General features: G+C 44.4%; 1 protein-coding gene across 2 annotated transcripts in view; it reads right to left on the bottom strand.

Annotated features, from left to right (window-relative positions):
- Positions 1-460: 460 nt before the first annotated feature.
- The window catches only part of AQP1 (aquaporin 1 (Colton blood group)), a 36,555-nt gene continuing 21,717 nt past the window's right edge, over positions 461-15,298 (bottom strand). For both annotated transcript variants that reach the window (XM_081163922.1, XM_081163923.1), the window contains 3 exons: positions 4,612-4,776; positions 2,758-2,838; positions 461-1,909 (listed from right to left, as the gene is read on the bottom strand). In XM_081163922.1, coding sequence (XP_081020048.1) covers positions 1,736-1,909; positions 2,758-2,838; positions 4,612-4,776 — 420 coding nt within the window. In that variant the 3' untranslated portion in view covers positions 461-1,735. The remainder of the gene's footprint in view (positions 1,910-2,757; positions 2,839-4,611; positions 4,777-15,298) is intronic.

The following is a 15,298-nucleotide window of genomic DNA, read 5'->3' as shown; positions in this document are numbered from 1 at the left end:
AAGGAAAAATTATTTTCCTTTATTTATTATTTATATGATGTTAGCTGCTCTGAGCCCAGCTCCAGCCAGGGAGGGTGGGGTACAAATAAAAATTTATTATTATTATTAAATAAACTTGCAAATCTAATGAGTTCAAGCTAATGCACAACATCGTTACTATAAAATCCGTCCACAAAATTTTGATACTTTACGTTAAGTATCCCTCAAAGCAAACTTTTGAACAATAAAAGAATTTGGAACTTTTTCCTGATTTGAAATTTGTGAAAATATTTGATTTATTCTTTAGACGTGTGTTCTCTGGCCCCATTCTGATGTTTTGGACTACAAATCCCATCATCCGCTGCCATGTTGATTGGAGTTGATGACTGATGTCATCCCAAAGCAGGTTGGTGGGGACAGGACAGGGAGCTGATTTATAATACGGGTATGTACAGATACAGTTTACATACATGCAAAACTATAAGGTGTAAACATTTATTGGGAGTCGGTAGCGTTTTTACATGCGGCAGAATTAATGGTGTGTCGTGAAGAGGAATGCGTGTTAACAGACATGAATAAACCTGGGCTGACGTTAATTACATACAATAATGTTTACTGGCACAACCCACTGGGCAATTATCCTGCACAAACCTCATTGGGAATATAGGGGAGCTTTGAAAAACCAATTGCGTTAACCCCCACTAATTTCATTGATGCTTGACTTGGGAATTTCCTGGTAGCTGGTATGCTAGCCTTTGATCTCCAGGGCTATCGGTGGGCCAGGTGACAAAAATTATACCTGGCCCTTGCCAACTTTTCATCAAGGTGTGGCTTTGAAAATAAATAAATTGCCAACAGATGTCTACAAAGGGGAAGAGAAGTCCTTTCAAGTTGTAAGAAATAAGAGATATTCCATACTTTAGCCTTATGCCTCTCTTTTGGATTTTGTATGCAGCAACATGCATATAATATATAAACGCATATTATTTGTAAGTAAGATTATTCACCTAAGTAACACCAGGGCTTTTTTTCAGCTGGAACTCACCAGAACTCAGGTGGGTGCCATTGCCATTATAAGAAAAGAAGGGAGCTGTTCATGGTGAGTTCCAGCACCTCTTTTTCTGGAAAAATAGCACTAAATAACACCAACTTCCTTCTGGAGCCTGTTCTTAAATGGGTCTGCATGGGATTTTTTAGAAAACAACAAACCACTTCTGGTGCCTCAGACGCTTTCTAGAGATAGGCACAATCTGCAGCATAAAAAAATTGGCCCTCCGTATTCAAAATCTTCTTACCAGGCACTTCCATTTACTTTTTTTTTTCATTTCTAGAATTTGGCAGGTGAAATCTCTTCAGATATCCCTTTCTGACTGCCTGTAGGCTGTTCGTGTGGGCTTCATTGCAATATGCCCATCAAACTGCAGGAGAAGCCAGTCCCTTTGGATTAAGAAATCTAAACCTGGGCTTCCAGAATCATTACTTGCAAATCTTCTCCCTAGCTCTTTCACACATATATAGTACAAAATATAGTCATCTCCTTCCCACCCACCCCACCAATTTTGTTTTGTCTCACTGTGCAGCCACAGATCTAAAAGTCTGGAAAGAATAGGCACGAAATAAGAGAAGGAAAACTCTAATGACTTATAAAATTTTTGGGAAGAATCGCTTGTTGCTTTACAAAGAGTCTATAATACTGATAAAAATCTTCAGAGATTGGTTTTGTTTGTCTTCTTTTTCTTCCTGTCTCGGTTCGCCTCTATTTTGGTTTCATCTCCACCCTGGAGTCATCAGCATCGAGATCGTATTCTTCCACCTGGCCACTGGTCCAGACCTTCATGCGATCGGTTACATCGCTGCTCCTAGGAGCCAGGATGAAGTCATAGATGAGGGCGGCGCTGGCCCCTCCAATCAGCGGGCCAACCCAGAAAATCTGAAATGCAAGGCCAACGGAAGACGCATTTGACAGAGCAGTTCACAAAGAAACATTGCCATTTTGCCAGCAGTTATTTCAGAGGCGTAAGCAATTGTCACATTTCCACCCCCTCCCAGTTCATCATTTCCTAGCAGTGAAGAGAGGTCCTCAAACTGTCTCCACCCAAGTGAAGATTTTTAGAGAAGAAGATGAATAGTGCTGTAGTCAATAGGCGGTGTAATGTGAGCAGGAACTAAAGTGATTTAGAACTGGTTGTATACAGGTGATTAGTTCTGGGTGACACTAGCAGGGTAAAGAAGCTAAGAAGATCTGATTAGTTTTAGTTTTGCCCATAGCTTGGTAACAGCACCCTGCTAAATTATTTGCTTCCCTTTTTAATCCAGTCTCTGTGTTGTTGTTGTAATATTGCAAACGAACAAACAGGTGTGTCTATTGCAACCCTCCTCAAATGCAGAAATCACAGATAAATAATCCCTGAGAGGTGGCCTTCTAACCTCTCTTTTAAACTGCAATGAAGCTTTGCAAGGCGGTCCGTTCTACTGTCTAACAGCCAGAACGTTCTTCCTAATGTTTAGCCAGAATCTCCTTGCAATTTGAATCCCCTGGTTCTGGTCTCACCCTCTGGAGAAGCAGAGAGTAAGTCTGCTCCACCTTCAGTGTGAAAGCTCTTCAGATATTTGAAGATGGCTATCATATCTCCTATATGGGCAACCCACAAACAGCAGGCGGAAATGGCAACTGACAGTCATAGCAGAACTCTCCTCTGCTTGCAGCACATACCACAAGTAGCATATACGGTACCTCTGCAAACGGGCACCATTTCAGTGTTAAGACCTGAAACTTACCCAGTGATTGGTGAAGTTAGTGGTAATCAAAGCGGACCCGAAAGATCTTGCAGGGTTGATTCCACAACCAGTATAGTCAATCTAAGGTGAGTGAAGAGAGAGCGACAATCACAAGAAGGCAGGTTTTCTATCAGGTATTGGCAGTCTGTTGAGGGACCCTGTCTACCTCCCAAATGCAAGTGGGTAGCTAATTCATATCCAGTTGCACGTTGAAACTACTTTTCCACATTTCCAGTGAAAAAGATCTCAGGAAGCATCCCTCGAAGAGAGCATCTGTCAGGCTTCGGGGAATCGACTTCCTCCCCCGTGGCCGTAAATGAGCAGATCAAACAAAAGGGACTTCTTACCAGTTAATTTCTTTAATAAACAAAGCGAAGGACAAAGGAAAGCATCTAACCAGAATGGCGGTGCTCCCAGTTAAGGTCACTCCTCCCTCCGTCCCTATTAATCTGCGTCACTCCTACATCTTGTAATCTGAGTTTGTAGCCTCTGTGCTTTCTGTTCTGACACTTGCTGAGCTCTCTGGGAGTTTGGGGAAGGGGGGTGGATACTACCCAGAGACTGTGAATCTGTTAACTCTCTCTCTCTTCCAGTGTTTCTTCTGCTAGCTGTTCCCCATCCAGTATTTCCCAGCTTCTGCCTTCTGAACTATGCCCCTCTGCAAACCACTTTTCCAAATCTATACTGTCCTCCTGCTCCTGGGAAGATTCAGGATCAGGATCAGAAGGAGGGGGGTGGCTCCCACCATTCTTCCTCAGTGCAGCCCTCCTCAGCACGGTTCCTGACAGCATCCATTGCAGAGGCAGTATACCTCTCTACACCCAATTCTAGGAATCACAGGTGGGGAGAACACTGTTGTACTCAAGTCCTGCTTATCAACTTCCATGGGCATCTGACTGGCGGCTGTGAGAAGAGGATAGTGGTCTAAGTGGGCTCCTCTTATGTGTTTATGTTTGTCAGGACTTGAATATGGATCAGGAAGAGGTGGGCATCACAGTGTTCTTCAGACCAATAGGTACCTTCTATGCCATTTTATAACTAAACCCAGAGCAGAAGAGTTGTGTGTAGGTGGCAGCACCCATGAGCAAAAGGCCATCCTGGGGAAAGAGACCTTTGGATCACCACCTCCATCCCTGCTGATCCTGGTTCTCTATTCTTTACTGCATCCTTTTTTGAATATAGCTCAAGATGAAGCAGTGTCCTGCTTTGAAGAGCACCTTTCATTTGTTAAGTATGATTGTTTAACTGCACACTGAAGTGGAAAACAACTCTGTATAACTCTGTATTTTGTGCTGCTAAATAAACAGCATGGAAACTTCCACTGTAGCTGAACAAAGGAGAATCTAACAGGTAAATGATGAACTGTTGATGTATCTCTTCTACTCGCTCACGTGGTGTTTAACTTAGATCACACACGAGGGGTATTCAGTTGCAAATCTCCATTTTGTGTGAGTTAGTCTTGGTTCTCTCTCAAGCCACCAAAGAGGATGGTGTGCTAAATATCTCTCTTCAGGAGGAAACAGGCTTGAATGCAGGCTGTGTGTGGAGAGACCTAGTTTTGTTTTCAGCTCTGTTTGAAGTAACTGAAGTCATCTATCCAAAGCACCTGGAAGCAGACTAAGTTGGCACAGAAGTCCCTGGCAACTTCCCCTATAGCAAGATGCAGTTCATTTCTAAAATCGTGTCTATATGCACAACTTAGCATATGCAGGCTTTATGCAAATGGGCAGCTTCTTCTGCCTGTGTGTGTGTGTTATGCATTTGCTAATCCTCGGCAGTTCACAAGCAGATACCCTAATGTGCTTTGCAGTCCCGGAGACTGCAACGCGTTCCCTGCTTCAAGTTTATACTCACAGCAAGAAGATGCCCCAGGGCCACTGAGAGGCCAATGGCCAAGGGTGCCGATCCAGTGACGTCGGTCCTCCTCCTATCTGTCGTGGCAAGCACACAGAGCACCAACTGCAAGGTAGCAATGATCTCGATGCCAAGGCCTTGTCCTGGATTGATTCCATTTGCCAGCTGTGAAAGGGCAAAGCCAAGAGAAGGAGAAGTTATTTCTTACATGCTGAAGGAGGCAATATTCTACCTGCGAATCCTGTATCTGAGATGGAGAATTTCACACAAACAACAGTTCAGTATTAGGGTCTCCTCCACATAAGCATTTTGCCACTTGATGACTCAGAACCCAGAACTCCTCTGTGTGAGCAGGGCCAGTCCAAAGTTTAGGAGAAATATAATAGATCTTACGGACAATGGATATTATAGGTTAGAACCTAACAAGGAGAACCTGAAACAAACAAACAAAGTTTCTATGCAGGCTGTCCAAGCCAACATAACTAAATAAGTCTGCTACCAACATTTCCAAATTGTCTGTCCTTGACTGAAGAATCTATCAGCTACCCAGCCATGGCTGTTTGTGTAGGAAATGCAAGGATATGCAAACAGACCTGGGCAGATAAACAGTGGACAGACTAAATTAAAATGATGTAATTTAAAACTCGCAGCACATCATTGTGCCCTTATTTTAATGGCAGTCACTGGAAACGTTAGTGTGCTTCTGAACCAATGACTGCATTTAGAAATCTGAAGAAGTACAGAATCCGAAGGACAGTCTGAGTTCGAAACTCAAGAAAGCATTCCTCTCAACTCCCTACTTAGGTTTCTCACTCCCTTACTCTATAAGACCAGACCAACAATTGGGGATGGGAAAATCTGTTTTGGCTTCTATTGGTTTCTCGTTTTCCCTCTCTTAATTTCAGTTTTCCACATTAGTTTGCTTTAAAGAGAGAGAGAAAACCCTCACGAAAATTCCTCAGTATTTTACGGTGAATTTTTCCTACCGTGCACTTTTTTTGCGTGAGATACACATATATTTTTTTGCAATACAACATCCCCTAATGCAATGCCATTTATGTACACTAGTTTCACAAACAGGTGCACACTTCAGCTCAGTGTATGCACGTTTGTAAACCTTACTTGGCTGGAGGACTGCATTGCAAAATTCAGAGAAGCGTTTTACTTTGTGTGTTGCTTCCAGAACTGTGAATTAGGTAGGGTCACATTTAAATGAAAACCAAAACAAATTTCCCATCTCTACTTGCAACAAGTGGTGTGGATTGGCATGAGCCTACAGTTTGCACTGTCCAAAGAGGAAAGGTAACAGGTTCACAGTCCCAGTTGTTGAGAACAGCATCCTGATCAAAACAGAATTGGGTGATACAAGATAGAAGCATGAACCCAGCCAACCAGATATGAATTGCTGCTGTTCTGGCTTGTACCAACATGTCCAAGTGGTACCTTTTCCTAGGGAATGTGTTAATTGGAACTAGACATCTGCTCTCTGATATAAAAGGTCATCTGTATCTGAGAGGATAAAAGTCAGCAGCAAACATCTAGCCTTCATTTTTCTACATCCCCAAAGGGAGGGAATGCCTCCAATGTTCTGGATACACTAAAGCTATTTCTTGGAAATTGGAAATTTTCAGACTATGCAAACTTATATTCAATGCACTTTTCTAGATAAATGAGCCCCCACTTTGTTAGTACATTAATGTCAATTTTCCCCGCATCTGAGGATAAACACCCTGCTTCTGGTACTCCTTGGTTTACTTCCGGAATGATCTCAAACACAACAAATCAACTATGGAAAATGCAATGTGGCAAAGCTTGAGAATGCACAGCTGTGAATGTGTGCATTTCACTTCGAGAAGTGAGGACAGCAGATGTTCACTGTGTTACGAAGCAATTCTACACATGCAGATTCTTGGAAACAGCAGCAACCCTGTTCTCATGCATCCAGTGTGAAAAATGGCATTGTGTGAATCTGAGAAGCTGTATAGGAGCTTCCTAGGAGATTTGGAGGAGACGCCGTAAAGTTATTATTAGGAAACCGCCCATTTCGTTCCCCTCTTTCTTCTCCAAATTTTCATGGCACAGCAAAGGCCACCACCAGTTACAAAATAAGACAATAAGAAGTGGGAAACGGCTCAAGATATTATTGAAACAAGCTGATAGCACAGTCTATCGCTACATCCAGGATTTTATTTTACAAAGCCATACATTACAACAACATGTTGAACTCATCTTGTGCCCAGTCTGGGATAGGAAAAGCACAGGAAATCATGCTCAGAAAAACTTGAAAGTAATCTGTTCTCCAAAATTTGAAGCGCAATTTCCTGGAGATAAGTATTTGCTGTGGCTTCAGAGAAGACTTTAATGCATGGCTTTTGGGTAGAATGCTTTGCCTTTCAACATTTGCTGGTTTCTTTCATGTTTTCGGATCCACTCATATCTAGAGCCATCATCGTCTCCCACTGCCTCGCTAACGATACCCATACACGCGCTTAACGGAGCCAACACATTTGGCCATCATTTGCAGTCTGCTCACAGAAAGCTAGCCTCTCAGAGAAAACACTAAGGTAGAATCTCTCTCCTGAACATCTAGTTTTTGGTTGTTTTAATACGGAGAAGCACCCCGAGATGTCAGCCTCCAATATGGTATAGAACAGACCCAGGTTTACCACATCATAGAAAACTAGGTCATAAAGTCCTGGACAGAGGATATTATCTCCTAATGAAAACTTTGAAATGGCACCCTTTATCTGTCTGTCTGTCTGTCTGTCTCCCAAAACAACTTACAAAAACGGTCTAAACATTAAAGTCAATTAGAACGGACAAAATCAATAAACACCTAAAACCCAATTTATACAGGTTCTACAGATCCTGCAGCCTGGTTCCCTTCAAATTAAGGACAAAGGGCCTGGATAAAAGGGAAAGCTTTTAACCTGTCACCTAAAAATAGTTGAGGATGGTGTCAGGTGTGCCTCCCTGGAAGGAGAGCGTTCCACAAGTGGGGAGCCACCACAGAAAAGGCCCGTTCTCATGTTGCCACTCTCAGGACCTGCCATGGAAGGGGCATATGGAGAAGAGCCTGGAGAAGAGGAGGTTAAGGGGTGAAATGATAGCCATGTTCAAATATATAAAAGGATGTCACATAGAGGAGGGAGAAAGGTTGTTTTCTGCTGCTCCAGAGAAGCGGACACGGAGCAATGGATCCAAACTACAAGAAAGAAGATTCCACCTAAACATTAGGAAGAACTTCCTGACAGTAAGAGCTGTTCGACAGTAGAATTTGCTGCCAAGGAGTGTGGTGGAGTCTCCTACTTTGGAGGTCTTTAAGCAGAGGCTTGACAACCATATGTCAGGAGTGCTCTGATGGTGTTTCCTGCTTGGCAGGGGGTTGGACTCGATGGTCCTTGTGGTCTCTTCCAACTCTATGATTCTATGATTCTATGATCATCTCAGGGTCGCATTCAATTCATGTGTAGTGAGGTGGTCCTGGAGTTATTGGGGTCCTGAGCCACCTAAGGCTTTATAGGCCAAAGCCAGGAGTTTGAATGCTGCTCAGAAACTAACCTGACCTTTGTGTTATGGTTGCATAAACAAGCTCTGGCACATGTTGCTTCCATAACAGGAGACCCACTTCCAGAATTTTAAGGAAGCGTGAGAGTAATGAAGAGAGAATGTTTCATATCCATTGCTATCTCGCTTATATAAAAAGAAAGAAACAGGAAATTGAACTGGATCAAGGTAAAGCAGCCTACATTCTTTCCCAGCAGCTAGATATCCTCTGCCCCTGTTAGATTATCATTGTTATTTTTACAAAGGGTAGCAAATGGGACGGGGAAGATTGTTGAACACGGCAGGAAAAATGATGCTATTTGTTTGTTATGCAAGAGGATGCCATAGTGTGCAAAGCACGATCCCTTACGATCAAAACAGCCTTTCATTAGGTAACAGGATATCTGCGATTAAATTCGTTTTTGTATAAACTGGGATTGGCTGGTTCATCACACGCACACAACTGATGGAGAAAACACTATGAAAATCTGCATCAAGAATCTATAACAGAAAGCCCACCCCGGCAATAATTTCAATTGCATGCAAAATATGGCCATGGTGCATTAAAAACTTTGAGTGTACTCATAAAACTTCAGTAAACCAGAATGCAAAAGGTCGCAAAAGGAAATGTTTGGACAGGGATATTAAACGTCTATAAAACTGAGCTCTAGCAGATGTTAAACTCTCCCTCGGCTTGCAAAGCTAGCACGCCATGGAGAAGCTTCTTCTTCCTTTGATGGGTTGCACGTACAGGAAGGATTTAAGGAGGGACAAGGCTGGCCTAAGACATTTTGGCGTCCGAGGTGGGCCCTAAAATGGCATCCCCACCCTTCCTCACCAGGGAAGAAGGGGTCGTGGAAGATCTACATCAGGAACAGGGGCAGGGGAGAAGGTTTGACACCAGGATCTGCTGTCCTATTGAATCCTGTTGCCTGAAGCAGCCACCTCACCTTGCCTTATGGCTCTGGCCTTACGAATTTGCAATTCCCACATGCAAATCAGAGGTCAAACCACCCCACTAGGACAGTACTACCAACCTTACTGTATGCTTGTGAAAGATGGATCACTTATGAACACCCTCTCCAACTCTTCAAAAGATTCCATCAACGGTGTCTCCAAAAAAACACTTGGGAAGACAGGCGAACTAATATCAATGTACTAAAAGAAGCAAAGATCACCAGTGTCAAAGCAATGGTTCTTCAACGTCAACTTCGTTGGACTGGCCATGTTGTGTGGATGCCTGATTATTGTCTTCCAAAGCAACTACCGTATTTTTTGCTCTATAAGACTCACTTTTTCCCTCCTAAAAACTAAGGGGAAATGTGTGTGCGTCTTATGGAGCAAATGCAGGCTGCGCAGCTATCACAGAAGCCAGAACAGCAAGAGGGATTGCTGCTTTCACTGTGCAGTGATCCCTCTTGATGTTCTGGCTTCTGAGATTCAGAATATTTTTTTTCTTGTTTTCCTCCTCCAAAAACTAGGTGCGTCTTGTGGTCTGGTGTGTCTTATGGAGCGAAAAATATGGTACTCTATTCCAAACTTAAAAATGGAAAGTGTAATGCTGGTGGTCAACAAAAGAGGTATAAAGACTCTCTCAAGGCAAATCTTAAAAAATGTAGTATAAACACCAACAATTGGGAAAAACTTGCCTGTGAGCCCTCCAGCTGGAGAACAGCCTTTACCAAAGGTGTCATGAGCTTTGAAGACACTCGAACTCAGGACGCAAGGGAGAAACGTGCTAAGAGGAAGGCATGCTTGACAAATCCACACCATGGTCAACTCCTGCCCAGAAACCAATGTCCCCACTGTGGAAGGATGCGTGGTTCCAGAATTGGCCTCCACAGTCACTTATGGACTCACTGTTAAAACAGTGTTTATGGAAGACAATTTTACTTGGCTATGAATGATCACCAAAGAAAGAAGAAGGGGAAAGAAGAAGAGGAACAGGTTCATCTGGGCACCATGAATTCCATACCATCGGTTGGCCCTTTCTTACATACCATTTTGCGAGGACCAATCATCAGAATCAAGGAATTGAACATTTCATGGACTGTACCACTCCAGGCTTGAGGTGGGTGGGACTGGGTGACAGTCCGCATGGAATCTATTGCTCTGTTTCTGAAGTTGAGCTGTGATTCCCACATTGCAGGGGGCAATCTGGAGTAGATAACCCTTTGGGTCCCTCCCAAATCTGCAATTCTATGATTCTACAAATGCCACAGTTTCTGCAGCAGAAACAGCAGATGTGTCAGCAGACTCAAGCAAACTCTAAAGTTTGCAGAAGTTCAAAATACCTTTGGGAGGGGAACTGGGGGAGGGGTGTCTAAAAACAGCCTAATGAGAACGGAGCATGTTCAGGACATACCGAGTGCTGATCGTTTAGGGACGGGGTGGAGAAAAGTATCTTGAACTGGAGACTACCCCAAAATCCATCAGAGCAGGTGCCCCCTTGTTTTGCCCCCAGGGAAATTTTGAAATGCGTTTTGACATTCTTCCAAACCCAGAACTAGCGACATTTCTAATTGGGGTTCTGTAAAAGCTTGGAAGGACTTCTCTATTTCAAACTGACACTCCTAACTGAATTCCCCAGTAGAGCCCAGTTCGTGCAATCAGCAACAGCAGGAGGCAGAGCTTTCTCTCCAAGTTTGCACCACTTCTGGGACTTCTTTGCCTATGCCCCGCAGAGGACCTTAAAGTCCAGAAATAACAACACTTTGGAGGTCCCGAGCTGCAAGGTGGTTAGATTGGTCTCAGCTAGGGCCTTATCAGCACTGGCCCTGACTTGGTGGAACGCTCTGTCACAAGAGACTAGGGCCCTGCGGGACTTGATATCTTTCCGCAGGGCCTGCAAGACAGAGCTGTTCCACCTGGCCTTTGGTTTGGACTCAGTCTGACCCTTATGTTTCCCTCCCCTTATGGTTTTAATCTATGGGCTATTATTAAAATGAGGCTGCATTTTAAATTGCATTTTAACCTGTATTTTAAATTGGGGGTTTTTCCTATTATGTTTTTACTGTAATTTTACTGGTGTTAGCTGCCCTGAGCCCGGCTCTGGCCGGGGAGGGTGGGGTATAAATAAAATGTATTATTATTATTATTATTATTATTATTATTATTATTATTAAGCAACTAGCATGTCCGGGGGGGGGGTTTCTTCGGGGGGGGGACAAGCAAGCAGCCCCTCACTTTCAGCCTAAGGTGGTCCAGCCCTTGTCAGAAGAGAGAGCATGGCTCATTCCTTACCCAACCTCAACTAACAACAAACCGGCAGATCCCCCATAATTCTAGAGCATGGCAAGAAACCAGGAATCATTTTTGTGTGCCTTAGTTGCAGGTGGGGGTAACAGACTGTAAAGAGAAGAATTATGGTCCCCTTTAGCTCCAAGGTATATAAAAAGAAGAGTATTATGAGCCTAGCAGACAGACAGTAACTATCTGTATTTCTTTGGGTCTCTCATTCATGGTTGCCAGCGCAGAACCATTCCGTTTGCTGAGTTGTCTCGTTTAGAGGATGCCATTGTCTCATCCCTGTGGGAATGCTTTTCATGGAGGGAGGCGAAAGACAGATGGGAATAAATCAGAAAGGCTTTGGACATGGCAAACTAAAGGGTGTGAGCGGGTAGGTTTAGCAAGACAGTTTTCAATAGGATGGGTTACAATAAATAAACCATAGTTTAGAAGTTTACAGTGGAAAAACACAACCACAAAAGGAAAAGTGTTCAAGAAACCAGCTGAACTGCATCTCGGGAGAACAATGCAAGGAGTTTGATTCTTGAGAGAAGCTGTAAGACGAAGGAAACTTAAAGTGGTCCGTGAATTTTGTGGGCTAGCAGTTCCAGCTCGATCCTCCTTAAATTTTATCTGCAAGGCAGATGTTACACTGACAACTCGCCCTGCACAAACACAGGAAACAGCAGCAAAGTTTACCGCAAGCGGTTCATTGTTTAGATCATGGGTAGGCAAACTAAGGCCCGGGGGCCGGATCCAGCCCAATCGCCTTCTAAATCCAGCCTGCAGACGGTCCGGGTATCAGCATGTTTTTACATGAGTAGAATGTATCCTTTTATTTAAAGTGCATCTCTGGGTTATTTGTGGGGAATAGGAATTTGTTTATTTCTTTCCCCTGAAATATAGTCCGGCCCCCCACAAGGTCTGAGAGACAGTGGACCGGCCCCCTCCTGAAAACGTTTGCTGACCCCTGGTTTATATGTACCAAGAGGTGATGCACCATCTGTGTGGCAAGCTGAGTTGGGGATCATTATGGATCCCAGAATGCTATTGGGGAAAGCAAATGTGTTGCACGGGGTTTTGCCTCAACTGAATTAATAGCTGGATCATGGAACAAGCTTCTGTCAAGAAACAGGGCCCTGTGTGACTGTTATTGGAGAGGATGTTCAAACCACTTGCAGACACCCTGGAGGGGGTCATGCAAATGAAGTCGTTTGCAATGACTTCAGATCGTTGTGAGCAAGTTTAGCCCTCTGCCCAAAAGGATCCAATTGACGTCTCCCAAATAAACAAATGGTTGCCATGGGCAACGCTATGTTGGAGAAATAGAGGAGGAGGGAGGGAAGGAAGGAACACAAGAAGAGTCTTGCTGTAATGGGCTGAAAAGAGATTGAGTCTGACATCTTTAGGGCCATAAGAAAACTGCCTTAAACTGGGTCAAGACATTTGTCTATCTAGCTCAGGGACACCGGTGGCGCCGTGGTCTAAACCACCGAGCCTCTTGGGCTTGCCGATCAGAAGGTCGGCAGTTCAAATCCCCACGACGGTGGGGTGAGCTCCTGTTGCTTTGTCCCAGCTTCTGCCAACTTAGCAGTTTGAAAGCACACCAGCACGAGTAGATAAACAGGTACCACTGCGGCAGGAAGGTAAACGGCGTTTCCGTGTGCTCTGGTTTCTGTCACAGTGTCCTGTTGTGCCAGAAGCGGTTTAGTCATGCTGGCCACATGACCCAGAAAGCTGTCTGTGAACAAATTCTGGCTCCCTTGGTCTGAAAGCAGAGATGAGTGCCACACCCCATAGTCAAATTTGACTGGACTTAACCGTCCAGGGGTCCTTTACCTTTACCTTTTACCTTACAGCAGCCTTTCTCAACCTGTGGTTCCCCAGATGTTGTTGGACTACAACTCCCATGACTCCTAGCTAGCAAGGCCAGAGCCCAGGGATAATGGGAGTTGTAGTCCAACAACATCTGGGGACCCACAGGTTGAGAACTGCTGCCTTACAGAGACCTAGCTGTCTGTGGACAAACACCGGCTCCCTCAACCTGAAAGCAGAGATGAGCGCCGCACCCCATGGTCAAATTTGACTGGACTTAACCATCCAGGGGTCCTTTTACCTTGCCTATCTAGTTCACTATTCTCTATGCAGACAAGCAACAGCTTTCTCCCCAGGGTTTTAGAGAGATGCTGAAGATTGAAACTGGGATCTCATGCATGCAAGGCAGAGATGCTCCACCAGTGCCAGAGCGTGTCCTCATGGCGCCCAGGGTGTTCGTGCACCAGCATACCAGTGGGGTGGGGTACAGGGGCGATATGAGGAGGGGGCAGTGGGGCAAGCACTTGCCCTTTCAATCTGTCCAGATCAGACAGAATCAGTCCAGATCACGCTGCTTTGTGAGGCTGAGATGTGGTGTTGGATTTGCAAGGCAGTGTGGGGCTGGCATGTGGAGCAAAATGCTTCCTTGAAGAAATTTCACCTGGGGCAATGGCCCCCCCTAGTTTTTGCAGCAGGAAAACAAGGAAAAAAAATATTCTGAATCTCAGAAGCCAGAACAGCAAGAGATATTGCTGTGCAGTGAAAGCAGCAATCCCTCTTGCTGTTCTGGCTTCTGAGATAGCTGCACAGCCTGCATTCGCTCCATAAGACGCACACACATTTCCCCTTACTTTTTAGGAGGGAAAAAATGAGTCTTATAGAGCAAAAAATACGGTAAGTATTTCTATTGGCCCAGCCTGAATCTCCTGGCAGTGTGTGTGTGTGTTTGGGTGACCCAAAGTTTTACTATTATGAAAGAGGGGAAAGGGGGAAAGTAGTAGCTGATGAAGCTGGAAGCCGAAGCGTTTTGCCACGGGGAGAAATAAATTAAAACTCCGCTGATCTCAGCAAGATAGGTAAAGATGCAAATACTAAAATAGGCACTTACTCAGAAAGCGATTTAAGAACAGCAAAGGGGGAATATGAACCGCTCTCCACCCCCAACTTTTCCTTTTTTGAAACAGAACCACAATGGATTGCTACCAAACCAATGTTAGGAGAATAAATGTCATCACCAAGGACACGGGTGTGGCAAGCGAAGAAACGAAGGGGAATGTATCCAGGGAACCTGCAGATGGAGAAGCCCCATCAATCAGGCTGAACACCCTTGTTTGTCCCAAATTTGCCATGGCACCCTAAGTGACCACAACTGTGTGTGTCATCCAAACGATGGATTTCAGCTTGCTGCATAAACAATCTTCCTAACATAGCAACGCTTGCCGGGGTTTCCTGTGGATCTGTGCTGCATTCAAGTCGCTACATCAGTGGCTCATGCTTATCAACAGGGGGGCTTGTCCATTCTTCTGTCTGCCCTGCTGTTTGCCCTGGGAAAACCCACAGCTCAGTGCTGAACCAGAACAAACAGCAATCAGGTTTTCCGCGAATTGCTGTTTCTTCCAATTTAGCGCTAAAGAGTGGGTTCTCCGGGGGAAAGTGGTGAGGCAAAGGCAAAACACTCAGCCCCGTGCTTTCATACCCTCCAACATTTCTCCAATGAAAATAGGGGTGTCCTATTCAATAATAATAACGTTGATAATAATAATAATACAGTGGTACTTCAGGATAAGTACTTAATTCGTTCCAGAGGTCCATATTTAACCTGAAACTGTTCTTAACCTGAAGCACCACTTTAGCTAATGGGGCCTCCTGCTGCTGCCACGCCGCTGGAGCACGATTTCTGTTCTCATCCTGAAGCAAAGTTCTGAACCCAAGGTACTATTTCTGGGTTAGCGGAGTCTGTAACCTGAAGCGTATGTAACCTGAAGCGTATGTAACTCGAGGTACCACCAATCTTTATACCCCATCCATCTGACTGGGTTGCCTCAGCCATGCTGGGCGGCTTCCGACATATATAAAAACATAATTAAACATTCAAAAG

The sequence above is a fragment of the Podarcis bocagei genome (assembly GCF_964188305.1).
Source record: "Podarcis bocagei genome assembly, chromosome: 12".
NCBI lineage: Eukaryota > Metazoa > Chordata > Lepidosauria > Squamata > Lacertidae > Podarcis > Podarcis bocagei.
The sequence above is the reverse complement of the archived record's forward strand: the minus strand, read 5'-3'. Positions and strand labels throughout refer to the sequence as shown.